This window comes from Lemur catta, chromosome 12 (assembly GCF_020740605.2).
Source record: "Lemur catta isolate mLemCat1 chromosome 12, mLemCat1.pri, whole genome shotgun sequence".
Lineage (NCBI taxonomy): Eukaryota > Metazoa > Chordata > Mammalia > Primates > Lemuridae > Lemur > Lemur catta.
Genome location: NC_059139.1, coordinates 844983 through 869219, shown reverse-complemented (window position 1 = coordinate 869219; position 24237 = coordinate 844983). Strand labels below are relative to the sequence as shown.

At 61.4% G+C, this 24237-nt stretch overlaps 1 protein-coding gene across 1 annotated transcript in view; it reads left to right on the top strand.

Moving 5' to 3' along the window:
* SLC6A3 (solute carrier family 6 member 3) overlaps positions 1-21320 on the top strand; it is a 37659-nt gene extending 16339 nt beyond the window's left edge. The window contains exons 4-14 of the mRNA XM_045565710.1: positions 38-176; positions 892-1026; positions 2495-2598; positions 3654-3778; positions 6836-6948; positions 7336-7464; positions 8277-8376; positions 10622-10722; positions 11848-12015; positions 14398-14469; positions 20202-21320. Coding sequence (XP_045421666.1) covers positions 38-176; positions 892-1026; positions 2495-2598; positions 3654-3778; positions 6836-6948; positions 7336-7464; positions 8277-8376; positions 10622-10722; positions 11848-12015; positions 14398-14469; positions 20202-20225 — 1210 coding nt within the window. The 3' untranslated portion in view covers positions 20226-21320. The remainder of the gene's footprint in view (positions 1-37; positions 177-891; positions 1027-2494; positions 2599-3653; positions 3779-6835; positions 6949-7335; positions 7465-8276; positions 8377-10621; positions 10723-11847; positions 12016-14397; positions 14470-20201) is intronic.
* Positions 21321-24237: the final 2917 nt, after the last annotated feature.

The following is a 24237-nucleotide window of genomic DNA, read 5'->3' as shown; positions in this document are numbered from 1 at the left end:
AGCTCCCTCCACAACCCCCCGCTGACTTCCTCCCCAGGCGAGGCGTGCTGCACCTGCACCAGAGCCGTGGCATCGACGACCTGGGCCCTCCGCAGTGGCAGCTCACGGCCTGCCTGGTGCTGGTCATCGTCCTGCTCTACTTCAGCCTCTGGAAGGGGGTGAAGACCTCAGGGAAGGTGAGGCTCCCTGCGGACATGGGGCCACCAAGTGGACACGTGGCTGTGGTTGGGTTGGGTGGCCACGTGGCCGTGATTGGGGTTTGGGTGGCCACGTGGCCGTGATTGGGGTTTGGGTGGACACGTGGCTGTTTGTGAAAGGACATGAGGGGGGAGAGCACCCACGGCAAAGTGCTCCTGGCAGGAAGACAGCACAACATACTTCTTTTTGCTGGTGAAAATACTTTGGCTGTTACATGGGCGTGAAAACCAATTTTGACCAAAGTGTGTCCTTCAATTCCGATAATATATGTAGTGTGGTGCAGGCACACGGGGACCTTCCCACAGTGACAGACCCAGAGTCGGTCCCTCCACGTCAAGGTGCCCGTGTGCACAGTCGGTGTCAATGCACACGCACCCTCCGCCAGAGACCCAGCCTCTGCTGCCCGTTTGGACTACTGGATGCAGCACAAGAATGTTCTTTTCTTGCCTAATGGTTCTCCCACATTAAAACCTGGGGAAGGTGTGCGAGACAGGAGGCGTCCAACCCTCCCTCTCCATGAGCATTCACTATTTGCTGAGCTGGCACCGTGAGATGTTGGGGACCCTGGGCTTCCCAGCCAGAGGCCACCTCTGTCTTTAAGACAAGCCTGTGCTCTTGTGATGCCAGCGTCCACTGCGCCGAGGGCCCCGCCGCGGCTGGCCCGTGCAGCGGTGACACTGTGCCTTCCTCCAGGTGGTGTGGATCACAGCCACCATGCCGTACGTGGTGCTGACTGCCCTGCTGCTGCGGGGGGTCACCCTGCCCGGAGCCATCGACGGCATCAGAGCGTACCTGAGCGTTGACTTCTACCGGCTCTGTGAGGCGTCCGTGAGTACCCCCCTGCTGCAGTCCCCGGGGTGCCTGTGTCCCCAGGTGGGATGTCCCCCAGGCAACAGCTGGGCAGGAATTCCTCTCGCCCTGTGACTTCAGCAGGTGCGGGCGCCATCCTCCTCGCCCACCCAGCGGAGCCACAGTCTGGGGGAGCCAGGGGCCATGTGAGCAGAGCGGGAGGCCGAGGGGGTGCAGACTGAGGAGGTCAGGGTGGGCTTCCCGCCGCTGCCCGCCGCAGTCCGACCCCCTGCCCACCACGGCCCGGAGGTCACCCCACCTGCACCGTGGGCGTCGCTGCCCATGCAGACAGCAGCCCCCATCCCGCGTCCGGCAGGGCTGGGATGTGAGCTGCAGAAACCAGGCCCTGCCCAGGACGCCAGGATGTGATCTGAGTGCCAGGGGGTCGAACACCAAGCCAGAGCTCTCCAGCAAAGGCAGGAGTGACTGTGGCTAAGTACCTGGAGGAGGCTTCGGGAAGCTGGCAGGTCGTGGGGCTGGGTCCCCCAAGAGAGGGAGGAGAAGGGACGGGCCCAGAAACAGAAGTGGCGCTGGCGGAAGGCTGGCGTGGCAGAAATGGCAGCCCTCAGGGCATCGCTATAGCTCAGGGCGCCAGGCTGGGGCGTCCGAGTCACTGTGCGGGGTGCGAGGCTGGGCCAGGAGGCCCTGCGGAAGGTCGTTGTGCTGCGGGTGGGTCGGGCGCAGAGTCGGGCTGGAGCACATCAGAAAGGCGCACCTGGGGCAGGTGTGTGAGGTACAGGCAGGCGTGGCCCCAGGAGTCCCCAGGAGGCCTGCAGGGCAGGGGCTGGCAGGTGCAGAGAGGGCGGTGTGGACGCGGCACCCACGAGGCAGCAGGGCCGGCGGGGTGGGTGGTGGCAGGTCTGGATGCTGCAGGGAAGCCCCTCGCGTGTCCCACGGGAGCTGGGGGAGGGGGGAGGAGGAGGGAAGGTGGCATAGTCAGCAGAGGGCCTGGGACCCACCCTGGGGACACCAACGGGAGGGTGTACGCCAGAGTCAAACAACAGGGGGACAGCTCAGAGCCTGGGCGTCTGCCAGGAGGGAGCAGAGCAGACGCCAGCGTGGGCGGGGGGTGCCCAGTCAGAGGAGCAGGTTGCAAGGTGGGGGCTGCAGGAAGGGGGAGGGCAGGTGATCAGTAGTGATGGTGATGGAGACAGGCGATGGATGACTGGTGGAAGCTAGAGATGGCAGATGGTGGCTGGACGAGCAGGACAGAGCAGGAGACAGCGAGGGGCGGAGGACGACCCCAGGTGCCTACAGGGCAGGTGGAGGGGCCCGGAGGGGGCACAGCCGTTGCCGGGAGCCCTGGGCGTCTGGCGGGGGGGGGGGGGGGTGTGTGGGGGGGAGCGTCTGCACAGTTGCCTGGTGACAGCTCAGCTCGCGCCTGGGCCGAATGTGCTCCCCGCAATTTCCCTAATTGCCTGCCCCCCTCCCCGCCCGGCTCCCCCAGGTCTGGATCGACGCCGCCACCCAGGTGTGCTTCTCGCTGGGCGTGGGGTTCGGGGTGCTCATTGCCTTCTCCAGCTACAACAAGTTCACCAACGACTGCTACAGGTGAGCCCGGCGCCCCGTGCAGGGCTGCAGGTTCAAGCCAGGGCATCGCTGGTACTAAGGGAGGGTCGGTGACGTTTGGAAACAGCGTGTCCCCGGGTGCAGAGAGGGGAGACGAACGGAGCCCACAAAACCTCCAAGCCACGTGGCTTCTAAATGGAAGTTACGACGGGGCAGCGGCCAGCAGGAAGTTTGGCTTCAAGGAAGGCCCCGACGTGGGAGGTGTGTCACCTCCGTGGGAGCCGCCCCAGCTTTGACCAGACCCCCCACGCGGGCCCCCCAGGCAGCACAGCCGGGCACCACCCTGCGGGGACACAGCCCTCCGCCCAGTGGGTCCCTGTCCCGCCTTGCTCGGGCTCCAGCCCCTGCAGCCACATGCTGGACCCAAAATCCTCCTCCAGACAGACACGGAACTGAATCTGGGACACAATTTCTTTGACCTTTACTGGCTTGTGTTTACTTTCTCTGACACCGTGAGGAGGAAAAGACAGTGAAATTGCCAAGACAGTGCGCAGCACGGTGTGCAGACAGGCCGTGCGGGGAGGCCCCCCAGCGGGTCCGAGACAGCCCTGCCTGGCCTGGCTGGCATGTGAAGCGGGTGGCACCCAGGAGGGGCACCTGGTCTCCCAGCCAACCCCCCCTGCTCCTCCCTCGGCCCTCCCATCTCTGGCCCTCCCATCTCTGGCCCTCAGCCCTGGGGGCTCAAGAAACCGGCCTCTGGGCCCCCAGACCTGCCCAGGCGGCTGCTCCTCCGGGCTCTGGGTGCCCTGCCTGGCAGCCTCGGCGCTCGGGTGGGCACCTGAGGTGGGGCCGGCAGGGCACGAGGGTCAGGCATCTGCTCTGCCCACCCGCCGAGCCCCGCTGGCACCCAGGAGCCGCGGGCAGCCGGGCCGGGGCCCCAGTTGGCCCAAGGACAGGCTCTGCAGGCTGCCGGAGGGAAAAGCAGCCCCTCCAAGCCCTCCCGCCCCTTCCACACACGGGAAATTAGGGATAATAGCTGGGAAATTGCAGCTGCTGCGGCTCAGCTGGGCACGGGACAGCCTGTCTCGTTCTTGCAGGGACACGCTTGTCACCATCTCCATCAATTCCCTGACGAGCTTCTCCTCCGGCTTCGTGGTCTTCTCCTTCCTGGGGTACATGGCCCAGAAGCACAGCGTGCCCATCGCAGACGTGGCCAAGGACGGTGAGCTCTCCTGCCACACGCTGGCCCGCGGCGCTGGCCGCCCGGCTCTCTGGGGTGTTTTCCCTGCAGAACGAGAGGGACGTGCACACAGCGCTGACTTGCACAGTGGTGCCCCGGCTCCCTCCCTGCCCTGCCGCATCAGGCCCCTGCCCTGCACCCATGTGCCCAGGGGAGCCTGGAGCCCAAACCTGGCTGCACTGGCGCCTTTGTCCCTTGGTTGCTCCCTGCCAAGCCCCAGCATCTGTCTGCAGGGTGCGGGGGACGTACGGCTCAGGGAGAGGCAGCCCGAGCTAGTCCACCAAAAGGAAGCCAGGTTGTTTCTGACATCAGCAATTAGTCTGTTCAAAACCTCTTCCCCGCCGGGCTCGGTGGCTCATGCCTGTAATCCCAGTACTCTGGGAGGCCGAGGCAGGAGGATCACTCAAAGTCAGGAGTTCGAGACCAGCCTGAGCAACAGTGAGACCCCCATCTCTATTAAAAATAGAAAGAAATTATATGGACAATTAAAAATATATAGAAAAAATTAGCCAGGCATGGTGGTGCATGCCTGTAGTCCCAGCTACTCGGAAGGCTGAGGCAGGAGGATTGCTTGAGCCCAGGAGTTTGAGGTTGCTGTGAGCTGGGCTGATGCCACGGCACTGTAGCCCGGGCAACAGAGCGAGACTCTGTCTCAAAAAAAAAAAAAAGAAAGAAAGAAAAAAAACCTCTTCCCAACAAACATCCAGAGACCACACAACATGTGAGATGGGATTTGGGTAAAATCAGAGAAGCCCCTGAGGTCCCCAGCAAGGGTGTTCCCGCCTGCTCACACAGCCCACGGGGACACAGGTGTCTCTGCACACCTGGGAGTTGCCAGCAGGGGGACTGGGAGGGTGCGGGGCTTGGGCTGGTACAGGTGACACGACAGGAGGCCTCAGTATTTGGGGCAATCCAGCTGGCTCTGGTACCCGGGGTGGCAAGTGCTGGCAGTGGCAGCCCTAAATTGGGTTGGCCCAGAACTCCAGGGTCCCCCGAGATCACGTGGTATCCTACCGGCTGGCGGAGCCCCTCACCTGCCTCTGGGCCTGCTCTGTGGGCGGAGGCTGACCCCGGGTCAGGGTGGGCTCCCCGTGCTGTGCCCCCATCCTCGCTTCCTCCGACTCCCCTCCTGGGAGCTGCTTCTGCAGGCGACCACTGCTGGCCAGAACACCCCGCTGAGCTGTGCTGGGTGCAGGGGTGCAGGGGGGACAGGGGAGCAGCGGCCCAGCTCTGCCCAGGCCTGGGCACTGGGCCAGGGCCGGCCTCCATCACCCCGTTGGACCCTGGAGAGCTGGGTTAGGGCTCTCGCTCTGCAGGTGGGAGTCGGCCCCCCAACACCTGCGGCAGGAGCCAGGGCTGGTCCTGCAGCTCAGGGTGCGTTTCCTAAGCCCGTGTTCTTCCCTCCAGGAAAAAAATTCAATAAAGGCCGAGAAAGGGAACAGAATGCAAATAAATACACAGCAGTGAAATTTACTTGTAGTTGCATTTATGCAATTTCACATTCTTTTTGCCCTTTATTATGATAAATAGCAGTAGCTTGCAAAACCTCCATTAACCCCTGAAAATAAAGTTGAATGTCTTCTATGCATTTCATGACAAGCAAAGTAAATGTCATTTATGGCCCTAATTCTCAAGAAAACAGGGTGAAATGTTAACTCAGGTACAGAAACGAAAGCCGAGAATATTGACATTACGTTCAGCCGGGCTGATGAATATCTTCCCAGTCCGCGGCTTATGGCATTTAAACCCAGAGCGTCTCCGACGAGCCCCCAGCCTGCACCCGGCCACGGGCGTCTGGGAAGTGCAGCGCCCAGGTGTGACTTCGCTGCCCGGCTGACGCCCCGTGGAGGACTTTGGGAGATGGGCCCTGGCACTATCCGTATTTGATTCTTTTATTTCAAATTTCAGAATATCACGGGGGTGCAAACATTTTGGTTACATGAATTGCCTTTGCACCACCAGAGCCAGAGTGCAAGCGTGCCCCTCCCCCAGATGGTGCGCTCCGCACCCATTAGCTGTGAATTTACCAGCCCCCTCCCAGGGCTGCATCAGACACACCTGCCTCGGGTGGGAGTCGGGGAGAGGGGAGCTACGTCCTGCAGGCAAAGGCTCTGCTCGCCGCGGTGTGTGGGGTGTGTGTCCCTTAAAGGGACCATGAGGAGGCCGCCTGCCAGCCGCCTGTGGGGATGTTTTTACTTTGGGATCCTCTGGGACCAGATTGCATTGTCTTGACCAGTGCACCCCCACCCCTGCCCGCGCCCTGCCCCTCTGCCCGGTCCTCCCTGCTGTGGTGAGGACGCACCTGTGGCCCCGGGTGGGGACACCTCCCCAGCCTCTGCCCGCGCTGCCCCTTGGCCTGGCGTGCCACGGCGTGTGGGGACAACGGGGAGGCAGATTTCTCTCTCTTAAGCCTCCACTGGCCCCCCCAGTCTCAGACAGGGTGTGGGGCCCCTCCGAGCCCCTCGGGTGCCTCAGTGCTGGTGTCCAGGCCCCGGGGCAGGGGCCGTGGGCCACATGACCACGTGACCACACCCTCGCCCGGACGCCCAGGGCAGCCTTAGAGAGGGTGAGAGGAGTTTCGTTTGCCCTGCGTGCCCGAATGCAGAGGTCAGGAACATGCTCATTATGTGTTGCTAAATTTAGCAACCAGGCTACCAAGCAGCGTGAGTGTGTGTGCTGAGCGTGTGAGGGTGCTCATGTGCATGCGTGTGCGTGTTTGCATCACGTGGCATGCACTGGGAAACCTAACTAGAAGGCGTCCTCAGGTGTTACCTGGGGCAACGGACAGGGCAGCCTGGACGTCCTCCCGTCCCCACTCCCAGCACCTCCGTGGCCCATGTGGACACACGTGATTTGGGGGAGCAGGTGGCCGGGTTGGTGGGTGTCTGACGGGTCCTGGGCTCCTGTTTTCTAGAGCTGGGGGGAGGGGGGCTCCCGGGGGAGAAGGACAGGGACAGGCAAGGAAGGCCTCCCGGGTGCAACGCTGGAGGCACTGGGCGGGGGTGGGCACAGCGGTGCCAAGACCCGTGTCGGTTTCAGGGCCGGGGCTGATCTTCATCATCTACCCGGAGGCCATCGCCACGCTGCCGCTGTCCTCGGCCTGGGCCGTGGTTTTCTTCATCATGCTGCTGACCCTGGGCATCGACAGCGCCGTGAGTAACCCGCGCCAGCCCTGCCCGGGCGGTTGGGGCCACTCGCGGCCCCATCCAGGGGAACCTCCCCAGAGCCGGGCAGGACCCCGGCCGCTCCCCGACGGCCCTCAAACCTCAGGGCTGGGCGCAGAGGCCCCGCCTGAGAGCCCCTTCTCGGGGCGGGGTCGGCCCCCGCTCCTCCCCCGGGGGCGTCGGCGGCTGCCCCAGCCCCGAGCCGCCTGCAGGCTGTGGGCAGCACGACAGGGCGCCCCCAGAGGCTGCGCCGAGAATGACGGGCATTTCCGGAAGGGGCAGCAGCACCCCCGCACCACGCCTGCCCCGACGCTTCCGCGTGCTGGCGAGTCCCGGCGTGGGCAGACGCCCCACAGCCCCGTCTGTGCCCCGCAGATGGGCGGCATGGAGTCGGTGATCACCGGGCTCATCGACGAGTTCCAGCTGCTGCACAGGCACCGCGAGCTCTTCACACTCTTCATCGTCCTGGCCACCTTCCTCCTCTCCCTGTTCTGCGTCACCAACGTACGTACCGCGGCGGCTCGGCTTCGCCCGACACTGTCCCGTTAGCACGCGGCACGGGGCGGCCTGGCCGCGCCGAACGGAGCTGCAGGCTTGGCTGGAAGCCGCACACACACCCGCGCTTAGAAAGGGACTTGCGGTTGCCCGCGGGGCAGCTGCGCACGTCTGGAGCCTGGTCTCGGGGTCACGTCAGCACCTGGGCAGTCCGCGGAGTGCCAAGGCTGAAGCCACTTCCCTCTAGGATATGCGGGATGGGGGTCTGGGGGCGGAGCCTGTGGGTCTGGGGGCGGAGCCTGGGGGTCTGGGGGGCGGAGCCTGGGGGTCTGGGGGGCGGAGCCTGTGGGGTCTCGGGAGGCGGAGCCTGTGGGTCTCAGAGGGCAGAGCCTGTGGGTCTGGGGGGCGGAGCCTGTGGGTTGGGGGGCGGAGCCTGTGGGTCTCAGGGGGTGGAGCCTGTGGGTCTGGGGGCGGAGCCTGTGGGTCTCGCGGGGTGGAGCCTGTGGGTCTGGGTGGGCAGAGCCTGGGGGCAGCAGAGACTGGGGGTCTGGGCCACTTCCCCTCCAAGGGAGGCACCGCCCCGCTGGGTGTTGGTGGCTTCCCTGTCTAATTGCACCTGGAGCCCTGCGGAAGGAGAGGTCGTTTCTGGTTTTGCGTAACAGACGTGGCCCCAGGAAACTCCTTGTGGGTTAATTTAGCGACTCAAACCGGACTTCATAGAGAGTCAAATAGAGCCCACTGCAAGGTGAAGCCACAGGCCCGGTTTGCCCCTCGGGAAAAGTCCGTCCACGGGCCGAGGTCAGCAGGTGTCCTCTCCCCAGGGTGGCATCTACGTCTTCACGCTGCTGGACCACTTCGCGGCCGGCACGTCCATCCTCTTTGGGGTGCTCATCGAAGCCATCGGGGTGGCGTGGTTCTATGGTGAGTCCTCAGGAGAGGCCGGCAGGCTGTCCCCTCTTGCTCTGTGGCCGCGCAGCTCTTTCTGGCAAAGCCACCGTGAAAGAGGTGCGCTCGCCTCAGGCCGCCGTAAGCGTGGTCAGCACAGCCTGGCGGAGGGAGGCCGGGCGGTGGGCTGCCCCGTGGGGTCAGTGGGGTCAGTTAGCCCAACGGCAGCCAAAACCCACGTGTGGTCAGATGTTCACGGTGGCTGAGACGGCCTCGGCTGCCCCGCCCTGGAGAAACCCCGTGAGTCTGTCCCTCGTAGGGGACCACGGTCGGAGGGCCATCGGTTCCGGTGCTGAGCTACGAGGGCCGAGGTTCAAAGGTGCGTCGTGGACTCGCACTGCTGACGGGCACCCAGCCCTGGCTTTCTCGTGTATGAGGACAGTGGGACGAGGCTGGGACCTGGTGGCCGGCGGGCGGCCCTCACAGGGGCTGCAGCTCCCGCTCCTCTGCTGCCGCGGCTGGGGGTGACCGCTGTGTCCTGGGACGTCCGTCCACACACAGCTGAATCAGTAACTGGAAACCCAGGCTGGAGACAGGTCTACCCTTTCCCCACGTGCTGAGCTGGCCAAGTTGTCAGACCTCCACTTCTCTCAGTTCTCTGCGTAAGACGGGGTTGTGGTGACAGCTCCACTCACCTGGGAGTCCCTCTGAGGGTGAGCAGTGCAGACGAGCTGCGTTTCTCTGCACACATGTGTCCAGCCAAAGGCCAACCATCTGTGGCGCTGCACAACCCCCCCATCGCGGAGCACCCCTAGCTCACCCCTAGCTCACCCGCACACTAGGGGTCATTCTCTCTGCCCTGGAGCCCTGGCATTTACAACCTGGGGCAACGCCCTGGCTCTGCGTGTCTCAACCCGGCAAGTAGCCCATATTGCAAGAGCGTTTTCTCAATTGTACATTCTTTTCGACAGAAAAGGGAAATGTCAGACTCTGCTTTCATTGCTACCGGAGTCAATAATTTGCCCATCACTTTAAACCCTAATCTCCACCCTCAACACACACCAAAGAGAATAAATAAACAGAACCTCGCAGAGAAAGGAAGAAAGTGCCGGAGACACATGCCACCGCCACGACCTGTGGGGTGACGGGAGATGGGAAGCCGGCCCCGCCCGTTGTTCCCAAAGCCTGGGGAGACAGATCTGAGTTATTTCTCCAAACAGAAGCTCACGCCCCTCCCATCCCAGTGAAACAAATTCTGTGTTGGTGCGTGGACGGTCCCAGCGGGCCAGGGGCCCCGGTGCTCACGCGCCGGTTTCACCCTCCGCCACCCGAGTCCTGCTGACAGGCGCGGGGCGCGGACAGGAGTCCGAGTGTGAGCGTCTTTCCGCCAGGGCAGGCGGCACACAGGACTTACCAACCCCGCCGAGCGGCCGAGTCGGAGACCAGACTGGACTTGGGGGAGAAGCCGCTTTCCAGGCCTCCGTACGGTCGATCCCTAGAGCTTAGCCAGCGCCGCTGAAGGAAAGCACATTTCTACAGTCAGCCACTGGGACTGGGACGTGCTCGGGGGGGGGGGGGGAGTTTATTAGGGTTCTAGAAATAGCTTTTCTTAAAGAAAACGGTGATTGTCGACACACAGTGGAATACTATTCAGCCTTTAAAAGAGCAAGAAATTCCGACACACGGCACAGCACGGCCAGACCTTGGGGACATTGTGTTAGTGAAGTGAGTCAGACACAAAGGACAGACCCCCGTACCGGGTCTCCAGCGTCACCAGAGCCCCAGAGACAGAGGGTGGAGCGGGCGGTGCCAGGGCTGGGGCCGGGGGCCAGTGTTTCATGGGGACAGAGCTCCAGTTTGGGAAGACGGAAAAGTTCTAGAGACAGACGATGGTGACAGTCACACAGCAGTGCGGATGCTTAATGCCACTGAACCGTGCACTTAAAATGGTTATGCTGGGGAATTTATGTTACGTGTATTTTACCACAGTTTTGACAAAGTAAAAAAGAAAATCACTGATTGCAGAGGGGAGTCAGGGGCAGCGTGGGGTGGGCAGGGTGTGGCTGGGGCCCAACAGTATGGCTGCCCGGCCACAGGTCCCTGTGGGGCACCTCCGGGGCGGGTGGGCTGATGGGATTCTGCGGGTCAGGACATGCCGAGGGTCTGGAGGGGCCCGGCCACCCTGCGGGAGCTTGGGGTCTGTGGGGTCTGTGGGTGGAGCCCGGGGTCAGCGGGGACCCCGTGCTGCCCTGACCAGCCCTGTTCACTGCGTCTCCCCCAGGTGTCCGGCAGTTCAGCGACGACATCAAGCAGATGACGGGGCAGCGGCCCAGCCTGTACTGGCGGCTGTGCTGGAAGCTGGTCAGCCCCTGCTTCCTCCTGGTAAGGGACCCAGCCACGTGCCACTCCCTCCTCTGCCCCCTGCCCCGTGCCCACCCTGAGGTCCAGCGCTGACTTGGGTCACCCCTGAGTGAAGGGAAAGCCCTGCAGGTCCGGGGCAGGGCAGGCCGCTAAATGCCACTTTGAGACCAGGGTCACCGTGGCTGGAACCAGCAGGGTGGTTCCAGTCCTGAGACTCGGCCAGGAAAGAGTGGCTGGGACCTAAACTGACCTCTAGTCTCCTGAGGGTGTCTCCCTCGTTCCCCTCCAGATCCCCCGAGAAAACCTCGCACGTGATCCCAGGTGGTCTGGGACCCCCAGTAAGGTCCGAGTGAGCCTGCACTCAGGCCATACCTGTGCTGGGGGTGCCGAGTTGGTCCCGGTGGTCCGCACACTTCTGCGATGTTGAGATGGAATTTAGACCTTCCAGGCTGGGGTCAGCAAATCAGGGGCCCTGGCCGGTCCCCGTGGACAGGGTTTCCCTGGGACACAGCCACTGCCACTCACCTGCAGGTTGTCCCCGGCTGTTTCCGTACCACAGCTGCAGAGACCAGGGCGGCTCACGGAGCCAGAGCCGTGCGGCCTGGTCTGGACAGGGGCCTTGGCGGCTGCAGGGGCTGGGCCAGGCCCAAGCAGAGTCTCGCCAGCTGCTCACAGAGACCAGCACCTCCCCCAGGCCCAGCAGCCACGGGGGCCATGCCTGGCAGGGGGCCAGTGACTCAGGCCAGACCCCTCCTGGACCGACCCCAGGGCTAGTCCCAGGGGTCCGCAGGGCCCTGCGTGTGGGAGGACCCCTGGTTACCTACGCACAGTGGAGGGATTCTGAGCGCCCGAGTGCAGGCGCCGGGGGTGTCGGAACAGGACGAGAGGGGGGTCCTGTCCTGGGGACCCACTGGCAGCTGGTAGCAATGACACCCCGTGCAGCAGCGTGGTTGTGCGTGAGTGCCCGAGCCCTGTTCCCAGCACGTCACTGAGCAGTCTGTGAAGGGGACTGGGAGGGAGAAGTGAGGACGTCCCTGCTGGGAAACCAAGCACAGGCCCTGCCGCTGCCTCTTGCTGCTCCGCCCTGAGCCTGCCCCGCAGGGCACGACCCTCGCGGCCCCTGACCCCTCCGTGTCATTGTTTCAGTTCGTGGTCGTGGTCAGCATCGTGACCTTCAGTCCCCCCCACTACGGAGCCTACGTCTTCCCCACCTGGGCCAACGTGCTGGGCTGGGTCATCGCCACGTCCTCCATGGCGATGGTGCCCCTTTACGCGGCCTACAAGTTCTGCAGCCTGCCCGGGTCCTTCCGAGAGGTGGGTGTCGGGCGGGCCCTTCGCCCCCCAGGGAGAAGCCGGGAAGACACAGGGTGTCCACGCCCAGGGTGTGTCCCCGCCTGGCTCTCCCCCCAGGAGGAGGAGGCTGGAGGTGGCGACCACCAGGAGGGGGAGACAGGGGAGAGGGGCTTGTGTGTGTGTCCACACGTGTGTCTGTGTCCATGTGTGTGTGTCCACACGTGTGTCTGTGTCCATGTGTGTGTGTCCACACGTGTGTCTGTGTCCATGTGTGTGTGTCCACACGTGTGTCTGTGTCTGTGTGTGCCTGTCCACACGTGTGTCTGTGTCCGTGTGTGCCTGTCCACACGTGTCTGTGTCCATGTGTGTGTGTCCACACGTGTGTCTATGTCCATGCATGCATGTCCACATGTGTGTCTGTGTCCATGTGTGTGTGTCCACACGTGTCTATGTCCATGCGTGCATGTCCACACGTGTGTCTGTGTCCATGCGTGCGTGTCCACACGTGTGTCTGTGTCCATGTGTGCATGTCCACATTTGTGTCTGTGTCCATGCGTGCGTGTCCACACGTGTGTCTGTGTCCATGCGTGCGTGTCCACACGTGTGTCTGTGTCCATGTGTGCATGTCCACATTTGTGTCTGTGTCCATGTGTGCGTGTCCACACGTGTGTCTGTGTCCATGTGTGCGTGTCCACACGTGTGTCTGTGTCCGTGCGTGCATGTCCACACGTGTGTCTATGTCCGTGCGTGCGTGTCCACACGTGTGTCTGTGTCCATGCGTGCGTGTCCACACGTGTGTCTATGTCCGTGCGTGCGTGTCCACATTTGTGTCTGTGTCCATGTGTGCGTGTCCACACGTGTGTCTGTGTCCATGTGTGTGTCCACACGTGTGTCTGTGTCCATGTATGCGTGTCCACACGTGTGTCTGTGACCGTGTGTGTGTACCTGTGTATGCTCATGTGTGTCTGTCTCTGTCCGTGTGTCTGTGTGTGTGCATTTGTGTACCTCTGTGTGTCGATGTGTGTATGTGTGTCAGTGTGTCGCATGCAGGTGCCTGTGTGTCCACATGTGCCTGCCTGCGTCTGTGAGTGTATGTGCCTGTATGTCCACTGTGTCCGTGTGTGTGTGTGTGTGTGCGCGTGTGTGTGTGCTGTGCGTATGTGTGCTTATGTGTGTGTCTGAGTCTGTGTGTGTGCCCACGTGTGTCTGGATGTATTTGTGTGTGTGTGTGTGTGTGTGTGTGCATGCGTGCCATCTGAGAGCAGAACTGGGGTGACCCGTGTGCCCTCCAGGGTCCCAGCCCTGCTGGCCGAGCAGGGGCAGCTCTGGGGCCTCACCCGCCGCAAGTTCTCTTCTCTGCCTCGGTTCTGCCCCTTCACGTGAGGAGGGCAAGGGAGCCGTCCCCCATGTGGCAGCCTGGCTCTGCGGTTCTGGGAAGACACGAGGACACATCGTCCTTGGAAGGAACATCCCTCCCCGAGAAGCCACCACTGGGGTTCACAGAAGCCCCTCTGTGCTCGAGTCCCGCAGTCTTTCTTGGAAGTAGTGCCTCGCCCTGGGCAGCGCAGCCGTCTCTGCTCCCGGCTGGGTCCAGGGATCCGCCTGAGGGCCACACAGTATCCCCTGGGCTCCCACGTGCAGCAGGTCCCCCGCAGTCGGCCGGGCCGGGGCCTACAGCAGTGTGTGGCCAGGCTGCCAGCCCTCGGGCTGCGGGGCCTCTCGGGGGGTGGGGGGACCCTGGGGCTGCTTTGGCTCCAGGAAAGCCCAGGGGATCCCATTGTGGACACCCCCCAATGGTCCCACCCGCTGACCTGCAGACCACGCCCAGGGAGAGCGTGTGGCCGGGCAGTCCCGTGGGGGGTCGGTCTCTGTGGGTGTCCAAGACAGACTTGGGAGGGGCCCCGGTGAGCCTGGATAGGGGGCCTGCAGCAGCGACGTGGGTAGGACCACACCAGGGAGGGGACACCTGGCCTCCCTCAGAGACGGGGGTCCCCAGGCCCCAGTGTGAGCTCCTGGGAGACGCTGCCTGCTCAAGGAGGCCTGGTGACTTCCAGCACCCTGGCCCCGCCCTCCTCAGGAGCCATGGCAGGTGGTGGAGGGAAAGCAGGCCAGGGTCGGGGGCTGGAATGTGGCAGACAGCAAGGCCCTGGGACCTGTGAGCTGTCCCCAGGCCTGGCGCTCTCTCTCAGAGCCCCCCACACGCTGCTCAGAGTCAAAGCACATCCAGGACCCCTTTTATTTCAAGGGGGGTTTGATGATTGGTTTTCCACCCTGTCCTGGAGGACCGTGAGCTTCCCAGTCTGCCCGCGTGTTGGCCCCAAGGGGAGCCCGCTCACCCCAGGGCTGCGGGCTGGTGTGGGCACTGGGGTGAGCACTGGCACCAACTGTGTCCTTCTCTTGTAGAAGCTGGCCTACGCCATCACGCCCGAGAAGGACCGGGAGCTGGTGGACAGAGGGGAGGTGCGCCAGTTCACGGTGAGGTCGCTGTCCCCAGGGGGCCCCAGCAGGAGAATCCAGAATGACCCCAAGAGCAGTGTCCTTGTCCTCAGCTGCTGCTGCAGCACTCAGAGCTCGGAGGCTGCGTGTAGACAGCTCTCATTCCCTCAGTCAGCGCGCGCTCCGTGAGCACACGCGTGCCACGCGGTCCTGGGAGCCCTGTGCTGAGGACAGGCGGCTCGCGGGCAGTGGGTGTCGGTGCAGGAGGACTGGGGAAGGCGGGGGGTGCATCTGCACACGCACCTGCGTGAGGGAGGGGTCTCTGCAAAGACGAAGATCTGAGCGAGTTTGGGGACCGGCCGGGGGCCTGGAGCCGCCCAGGAGGGGAGGCGGGGAGGTGTGGCCTCGGGCGGCTCTGGGGCCAGTGGACGGTCCATCGGACCCCGGGGGCTCAGAACAGGCTCTGTGAGAGAGTGGTCACGCCAGGCCTTCCTGCTCTTACCTGGGGAACACGCGAGTGCGTGTGCACGTCCTCCAGGGACTCACACAGCACCCAGCAAGCTCGACTGTAGGCGGGGTGGGCCGGGCAGGCATGTGGCGCTTAGAGTCCGACTCCATGAGGGCAGAGAAGGCCGTGGTGGGGAGGACGCCTGGGCCCCATCCCACGTCAGGGACCACGGAAGCAGTCCTCCCGAGTAGGGGTCTGATGAGGACCTGTGTGTCACACTGGGAGCGTGGACAGAGGCGGAGGGAGGTGGGGTGGTGAAGACGGGCCAGGACGCAGTGCAGAACAAATGGCGGAGGACGAGGTGGTGAGAGTGGCAGCCGGGGCCTCCAGACCACTGGCGCACGGCTGCTCCTGCCCCCCTTCCCCGCAAGTCCCCCGCCTCCCTGCTCCGCCCTCGCACCCTCCTCTCTGCCCTCCCAGCACTCACTGTTGCTGACACGAGAGGGTGTGCGGCCCCCAAGCCTACCTGTCTGGGGGCCTGGCCCTTCCCCGCCGGCCTCCCCCAGCTCAGTCGGAGCCTCTCGCCTCTGACACCCCGTTGCCAGGGTCTCGCACTGTGTCCAGCATTTTGTCAGTTCTCGCCAACGCCCAGCTTCAACGCTGTGCAGGATTCTCACTTTCCAGTTCGCTAATCTCAGCTCCTATTTTTGTTTCTTCTACTTTCCTTGGATCTGTTCTGTTATATTTTTGCTTATTTTTTAATTTGGACCTTAAAGCATTAATTTTCAACCTTTATTCTTTTCTAATACAAATATTCAAGGCTATGAATTTCCCTCAAAATACCCCATCTGCTGCATTCCACAATATTTTACATAGTATTTTCTGTATCTTTTAGTTCTAAATATATTTTAGTTTCCACTGTGACTTCTTTGATTCATAACTTGCTTAGAAGTCTGCTTTTAAATTTCCAAAAACATGGAGATGTTTTGTTTATCTTTTGTTATTAATTTTTAAGTTAATTGCATTGTGCTCAGATGTAGATATATCTATTCTTTGAAATGTGTTGAGACTTTTTCATGGCTTTGTACCTCATCAACTTTCGATAAATGTCACACATGTCTTTCACATAAATGTGGATTCTCTAATGTCCACAGGCAATTCTGCTTCTGTCCATGGGGTTGGCTTGCATATCGGGTTGCCCAAATCTTCTACATTTTGTCGATCTTGCGTCTGCTTGGCTGTTAGTGACTGGGGATGTTCATGGCCTATTCTACCTTAGAGCATATCTGTCCAGTTTCTCCCTGTAGTTCTATCAGGTTTTGCCTCATAGAGCCTGCAGCTGTTCTCTGAGGTGGACACATGTCTAGAAAGATCCTCTCCCCAGTGAGGATTCTGCTCTTAGAGTCCACTTCGTCCGAGATGAATATAGCTGCACCAGGACTCTTTCCAGTTTGCCTGAAATGTCCTTTGCAATCTGTCAGCTGTCAGCTTTGCAGTGATCTTAACATTTAGGTGTCTTTTGCAAATGTAGCGTGCACTGAGAATTTTTTCTCTGACAATTGGCAGATTAATCTATTTACATGTGTTGTGATTATGGATATATTTGAATTTGATTCTGTTACATTTCGATTCTATTTGTCCCATTTTTAATGTGTATCTTTCTCTTTTATTGCCTTTTTATCGAGTGATTTTTTTTTTGGCTTGTTTGTTTCCATATTCTTATTTTTGTTTACTTCTCTCTACTTGTTTGAAACTTACACACTTTATTCTATGCTTTTAGAGTTACCCTTGATGTGGTACCGTACAAATTTCACTTAAAGTCTAAAGTTAAGCGATATCTCAACTCCCATTCTGAACATGACAAGGATTTGAACCTTCCTCCTACTACTTAGTATTTCTCTTTTTAACCCACAAATTAGGCACTATTGTTGCCTTTATTTTTATTTTTATTTTGTGTAGACTATGCTCCTTAGATTAGTATACATGTTTGGTGTTAGGTGGCTCATCATACTTTTGGGCATATACATTTTTCCTTCTAGGATCATTTTCTTGCTTTTCAAAAAACATCCCTCAGACATTCTTTTAAAGAGGTCTGGTGACGGACTCCCTCACTTCTGCGCCTGTGTGACCGTCTCCACGCTGCCCCGGACCATGGACGTGTCCGTGGACTCACAGCCTGGGGTGGCAGCGACTCCTCAGCATGTGGAGACATCAGTGCTGTCCCCTGCCATCCCCTGCCGTCCCAAGACGTGCCGTGCCCCCCCCCCCCCCCGACACTGCGTTCCTCTGCCTGTGGTGCTGCAGGTTCACTGTGACCTTCGGCTTCTCTTTCTTCATCTTCCTGAGCTACGCATTGTGTGTCCAGGATCCGTGGATTCACAGTTTTGTCAGCTCTGTGACTTTTGGCCACACTTTTAAATATCGCCTTTTGCCTCTCCATGTCGTCCCTGCTGGGGCCCTGGCATGTCTGCTGTGCCACGTCCCCTCCGATCTCTCGCCTCACTTAGGTTTTCTTTGAATTTGAACCACGGGCACAGCTGTACGCCCAGTCTTGTTGGCAGTGCCCGCGAGCTCGTGTTTGCCTCTGTCCACACGACAAAACACAACCTTGTGGCCGGGCGCGGTGGCTCATGCCTGTAATCCTAGCCCTCTGGGAGGCCGAGGCTGGAGGATCGCTCGAGGTCAGGAGTTCGAGACCAGCCTGAGCGAGACCCCGTCTCTACTAAAAATAGAAATAAAAATTATCTGGAAAACTAAAAATATATATAGAAAAAATAGCCGGGCATGGTGGCGCATGCCTGTAGTCCCAGCTACTCGGGAGGCTGAGGGAGGAGGATCGCTGGAGCCCAGGAGTTTGAGGTTGCTGTGAGCTAGGCTGACGCCACGGCACTCACTCTAGCCCGGGCAACAAAGTGAGACTCTGTCTCAAAAAAAAAAAAAAAAAAACACGCCCTTGAGCACCAGTCACATGGGACGAAACACAGTGGCAACTCACATGTCTCCCTGCCGGCCCCGCCCGCCTGCCCCGGAGTAAATCTCCTTCACCTGGCGCTGGCCCTCCCCGGCCCTTTCACTGCACAGTTTTGTTGCATGTCACGCATCATGGCTTTTCCTCCAGAAGCTCATTTTGGATCTTTTCATGTCTTTCGTGTCTTTACTTAAATTTTTAAACATAGGACAGTTACAATAATTGTGCTGATTTTCACGTTTGCGTCAGTTCGGGTCAGTTTCAGCTGATTGGCTTTTCTCACTGGGAATTGTGTTGACAGTTTACGTTTGTTTGCCCAGCGATTTCCAGTTGTGTGTCAGATGTTGCGGGTTTTACCTTTGTCAACGCTGGATACTTTGTGTCCCCTTAAATATTCGTGGGCTCCGTGCTGGACGCAGCTACGTCACGTCCGAGCAGCCTGGTCCTGTGGGGTGCTGCGTGTCGAGGCTTGCGGGTGGCACCCGAGTCGGACTCAGTGTGGCCAATCGTCCCCCAGTGAAGCAAGACCCTGCGAGCCACGCGGCTTCCCAGCCGGCTGGCGGGAGCAGGGGCTGTACCCGGCCCTGCGCGGGCTTCAGAGGTTTTCCCTCTGGTCCTGTCAGCCCACGGGTCCTGCGCAGCTGTCCCGGGTCTCGTTTCTGTGTGGCTGTTCCCCCTCTGGTCCTCTGTCCTTCAAAATCCAGCCACCTCAGTCTCCCAACTCCCATCTCCAGCCCCTCAACTCGGGGAGTCCACGGGCTCCACCTGGGGTCCCCTCCCCGTGCTGCATCTCGAGCCCCCGGAGCGGCAGGCAGGCAGCTGGGTGGCCGTCCTCGTTCATTTCTCTCAGGGGTCCCCGACCTCTGCCATCCGGTGTCTGTGTCTCGAACGCTGTTGGCACTCGTGCTTTGCACCTGGGTTGTTCTAGACAGCGAATTCGGTCCCTGCTGCTCCATCTTCCCCGGATCACCTTTGCGCATCGCCGCACGGCTGCAGTCACCCTCCCGCCCGCTGCGCGTCCTCTGTCAGGTGAACAGACACACCTGAGCTAGTTCCCCGACTCACACCCCCTTTGCTGTGACGCTTCGCCAGCAGCCGTGTTCTCACTTCGTCTCTGGAAGGCATGTTTGGTCTGCCTGTTCCGTGTGAAATGCACGTCACTGCCATTTGCATGCGGCACCTTCACACATCCCGTGTCCAGCCGCCCTACTCTCTAGCTGTGCAATGTCTCTGGCCCTTGGGGTCACGTGAAGTCTGGCCGCTGTCTGGTGTTTCTGATGTTTCTGGTCTGCTTCGTCTGGGAGGTTGGTCTTAATCTGCGGGGAATCTGGGAGTCCCCCGAACGCACCTCCCCCTGGAGAGGGTCACTTGTTGCTCCTGTCGGTGGCCAGGGCAGAGGACCACAGGGCTGGGGCTGGTCTGAAGTGGGGCCGTCACCCGGAGCTGCTGTTCCGGGGCTCTGGGCCCCGGGCCCCTCCCAGCTGTGTCCCCGGTCGGGCCCTGCCCACAGGCCCCCTTCACTGCACCCCACTCCGCACCCAGCCTCCGCCTGTGCTGGCACCGCCCACGGCTGCTGCGGCCCCCCGCGGCCCCCGCCCATGGCGCGGTTTGTGCTGCCCAGGCCAGAGGAAGCCCCTGCAGGCTCCCCCGCTGCAGTGGCCCGAAGAGCCTTGCCGTGTGGCCGGCAGTCACTCAGCCGTTTCCCGTCTCTGGTGGCTGTGTTGGAGGCAAGCCCTGCCTGCCCTTGTTTTGAAAATGCTTATAAAACCCAGTTCTTGCCATTTAATGTCACCAAATGGCTTGTACTCAAAAATAGGCCACACTAACAGCTGCATGATAGCAGGCGGTGACATTTGCCAATGTCTAAATGCTGCTCTTGTGCATCTCGTCAGTCCCTGGCTCAGTGCGGCCGCTGTCGCCCCGCATGGGGTCACACGGAGCAAGGTGCAGCTGCACACGCACAAGGGCAGGGAGGGGACAGCACTCGGTCACGTGGGAGCTGGCAGGCGTGGTCTGGAACCAGCCCGGCGTCTCCCTGGCCCCACAGTTGATCTCTAACAGGCCCTGGGGCCACCGAAGCCACCGCGGCCGTGTGCTGGCCAGGGCACCGGCCGTGCTGCAAACTCACTCTCACAGCTTCTCTTTGTCAAGTCGTGGTGTCTTTATGGGAGTTTAAATCGGGCATCGGGCACCCTCAGGAGCACGTTGGCCCCTGCCCTCCTCGAGCGTCCCCGTGGGCGAGTGCCCGTGGCCCACCAAGGCCACTGAGCCACAGGACGGGTGTCAGCGGCCCAGGAGCCGCCTCTGTCCACGCAGCCGCTGTCTCCGATTCTGATGGAACCTGTTTTCTTTCAGCTGCGCCACTGGCTGTTGGTGTAGCCTGGAGCGGGAGGAGGCGCCCAGGGGCATCTCGCCACGGGAGAAGCTCGAGCAAAGAAGGGGCTGCGTTTCCAGAGCGAGCATGGCTACTGGCTGCCTGCTCTCACCTCCGCTTCACTGAAAAAACAAACAAGGCGTGAGGCTTTTATCTTCCGACTGTTTACACCCTTTCGTACCACCCGTGATGCCTCGCTGTGTCCGTCCTGTTCCGTGTGTGCGAGGCCGCTCCCTCCCCAACTCTGTGGCCACACCGGGCACAGGCCTGGCTGTCACCTGTGTTCTGAGGAGGCCACGTCCTGTACATACACTGTGCCGAGAACCCCTGTGCTCACAGTTGCTTCCTGCGTCATTTATTTTGCTCATGTTAAAAAAGCCAAGTATCCTATTTTGTGCAGTTGTGCAGAAGGTGGAATGGAAGAAACCACTAATATGTGCGAAGTCCCTTCCCGTCGCGTGGCTCCGTGGACCAGCGTGGGCTGCCTCCGTCCTGCCTGCGTGGGCTCTCCCGGTCGCTGTGGACACTCAGGCCGCAGAAGGAAGCGCGCTCCAAGCAGAGTGTGTCCCTTCCCCTGACACTCACGGCCGCCTGGGCAGACAGCCTGGAGACCGCCCTGCTCGGCCCAGAGCCGGCAATTCGGGAAAGACCCCACCAGGATTTCATTTCTCTCAGATGCACGTTGCATCAAGCACGCTTTCTACGTTAGGGGATGGCTTTTTAAATCCTACCACCTGTGAGCCACACTGAATCCAAGATCGCAAGGTTGGCTTCTCCCGCCCGTGTGCTGACGCTGCAGTCTTGCCCACAAGGACTTTGAGCAACGCCACGCGGCAACCGTAGGTGAGAACCGCTGTCTGTGCACTCTTCCCTGCCCGGAGGGAAGACTGGGTGCGGCCTTTCGGATCCGTGGCCCACAGCCCAGGGGCCAGTCTCCGCTGCCCTCGCAAGTGGCCGCGGCGGGTACAAGGGATGGGAATTCGACGTTGGCCTGTTGCTGCGAGGTCGTGTGCAGCTGCCGCTGAGCGAGGAGAGCTCACCACGTCCATGTGACCCGTGGCAGGACAGCCATCGCTGTCGCCGAGAGTGACTCGTGTAGAAACCAGGTGGGGTCCGCGTCTGCGTCTCCGTAGTCAGTATCTCCTGTGGGTCCTCGTGGACAATAAAAGAAATCTCTGTTGGAAAAGTGACCTCGGCCTCCTTGCCCCGTTTGTGCCGGGCCCAGTCCAGCAGCCACGCGGAGGAAGGTGTCAGCTGCCCTGGTCCCTCCTGCACCTGGCGCCGACCTCCCGGCTCCCCATCAGGCCTCCCCCAAAGCCCAGAGCAGGTGCACCCGGGGCAGGTGTGCTGGGTGTGGCCTGACACCACCCGGGGCCACGTCCCGCAGGTTCCGTGGAAGTGTCTGGACCCTGCTTCCTTTCCCACCCACTTGCTTGGGCGGAACCCAGTGCCTCCCACCCGCCTCCCCCTCCTGGCAGCTCCCTGTGGGTGGCCCACGCACCCCGACTGCAGCCACACCACCCGACCACTGTCACTGCCTGGCCCAGAGAGTCCCAGGTGGCTCCAGGGTCTCTCATCCACTCTGGGGCCAAAGGGTCCTTTGAGACACTCATAGAACAGACCCAGCCTGAGGACACCCCTGTGGTCAGGACCCCCCGTGGTCAGGACCCCTCGTGGTCAGGAAGCCCCGTGGTCAGGACCCCCGTGGTCAGGACCCCTCATGGTCAGGAAGCCCCGTGGTCAGGAAGCCCCCGTGGTCAGGAAGCCCTCGTGGTCAGGAAGCCCCCGTGGTCAGGACCCCTCGTGGTCAGGAAGCCCCATGGTCAGGACCCCCCATGGTCAGGACCCCCGTGGTCAGAAAGCCCCATGGTCAGGAAGCCCCGTGGTCAGGAAGCCCCGTGGTCAGGACCCCCCATAGTCAGGAAGCCCCGTGGTCAGGACCCCCCATAGTCAGGAAACCCTGTGGTCAGGAAGCCCCGTGGTCAGGAAGCCCCGTGGTCAGGACCCCCGTGGTCAGGACCCCTCATGGTCAGGACACCCCTGTAGTCAGGAAGCCCCGTGGTCAGGAAGCCCCATGGTCAGGACCTCCCATGGTCAGGACGTCCTGTGGTCAGGACGCCCCTGTAGTCAGGACCCCCCGTGGTCAGGACCCCCCGTGGTCAGGACACCCCCGTGGTCAGGACGCCCCATAGTCAGGAAACCCCGTGGTCAGGACCCCCGTGGTCAGGAAACCCCGTGGTCAGGACACCCCCGTGGTCAGGACCCCCCCGTGGTCAGGAAACCCTGTGGTCAGGAAGCCCTAATGAATGCCCATAACGGGACCCGTGGCAGGACAGCCCCACCCCCCAGCCCTGCTCCCTACCAGGACGTCCCTCTGGCACCCCCATATTGAGGGCTGCACACTGCACCCCTATACAACTCTTATCCCAGGTCCCCAAAAGGACATCACTGCTTTGCCCTGTGGGTCTGGGGTCACTCTGTGGGCTGAGCCCCGAGGACACTGAGCTTCAGGGGCACCTGTGCTGTGGCCACGATTGGCAGGTCAGCCTTGCGGGGACGAGGGGCTAGGAAAGAACCAGCCGAGGCCACGGGGTGCTGGGCAGCTGAGGGGCCCCCACCAGCCCCGAGCAAAGCCAGAGGCACAGCGGCCGGGGTGGGGGTCCTGAGCACAGGTGTGTACCTCTCGGGAGCAGGCGCCACAGATGGCGCCCACGGAGGGAGCAGCCACCACACACCCCCGCCCCGCGGCGTGGCTGCCCTTAGCCCACGGGCTCCACAGGCCACCAAAACAACACGGCCCAGGTCCACGTGGGGTCCCCATTCTGGGTGATTTGTTCCCGAGATGTCTGAGGGAGGTGGGAAGGGAGGCTGGCACCTGAGCACACAAGGGACCCTCAGGTCAACACGGACGGGACAGACGGCCCAGCAGAAGACGGACGGCATCTCTGGGCGCCGTCCAAGCGGGCGGTCAGCCTGGGAAACACGTCTGCCCCATGGGCTACCGAGGAAAGGCGGCGTGGACCAGGTGTGACCCACCTCACACCTGCTGTACCGCTGAACTCAGAAAGTTCTGCCGCCCACGTGCGAGCGTGTGGGCAGCAAACCGCCCGGGGCATTCCGGGTAGGGGGCAGCATGGCCGCGGGGAAAGTGCTCGGCTGTCTGACAGCCCCTGCGGGGGCCCCGGCCCCATCACCGGGAGCCCTTTGCCCTCAGGTGGGGCCTCACACCTGCTCCAGGTGCCGCCCTAACAGCTCACACCTGGGAGTGTCCCGGGGCCTGTGTGGGGTGACTGGGGCCCGTAGGCAGGGGCCTGGGGACTGAAGCCGGCCGGAGGTGGCCCATGGCCAGACACAGACTGACTGCGTTGGAGCCTCCCGCCGGATCTGAGGAGTGTCCCATGCTCCAGAGTCCCTGGTGGGACTGGGAGGGGCCACGTCTGCTGTCGGCCCCTCCCTTCCTTCCCTGTCCCCTCCCCTGTCTTCTAGCTCCCTCCCGAGAGCCCCCCCAGCGAGTCAGGGCACAGGGGTCTGGGAACGTACTTAAGTCCGAATTCCCCAAAGACATGGATGCCCCAAAGCCCACAGTTCCATCCCCAGCCACGGCCCCCGAACAAACGTGCACGTGAGCGTCTCAAGACGCAAGCCCAGGAGTGTTCACAAAAGCCCGACTGAAACAGCCGAAATGCATTTCCGCTCACATGAGGAAGAAGCAGGCAGCTGGTGGCCTTGGCCGTTGGTGTGATAGGTTGAACTCTGTCCCCCGAAAGGGAATGATGAAGTCCTAACCCCGGCACCTGTGAACGTGACCTTATGAAAACAGGGTCATTGCAGGTGCCAATAGCTGAGGTCACACTGGAGTAGGGGTCCCCAAATCCAATATGACAGAGTCCACAGAAGGAAGAGACACACTGAGAGAGACAGGGAGGGGAGGGCCACGTGAGCACCGCGGCAGAGATTGGGTGACCCGTCTGGAAACTGAGGCACACCAAGCACGGCCAGCCACAGGGGGTGGGCAGG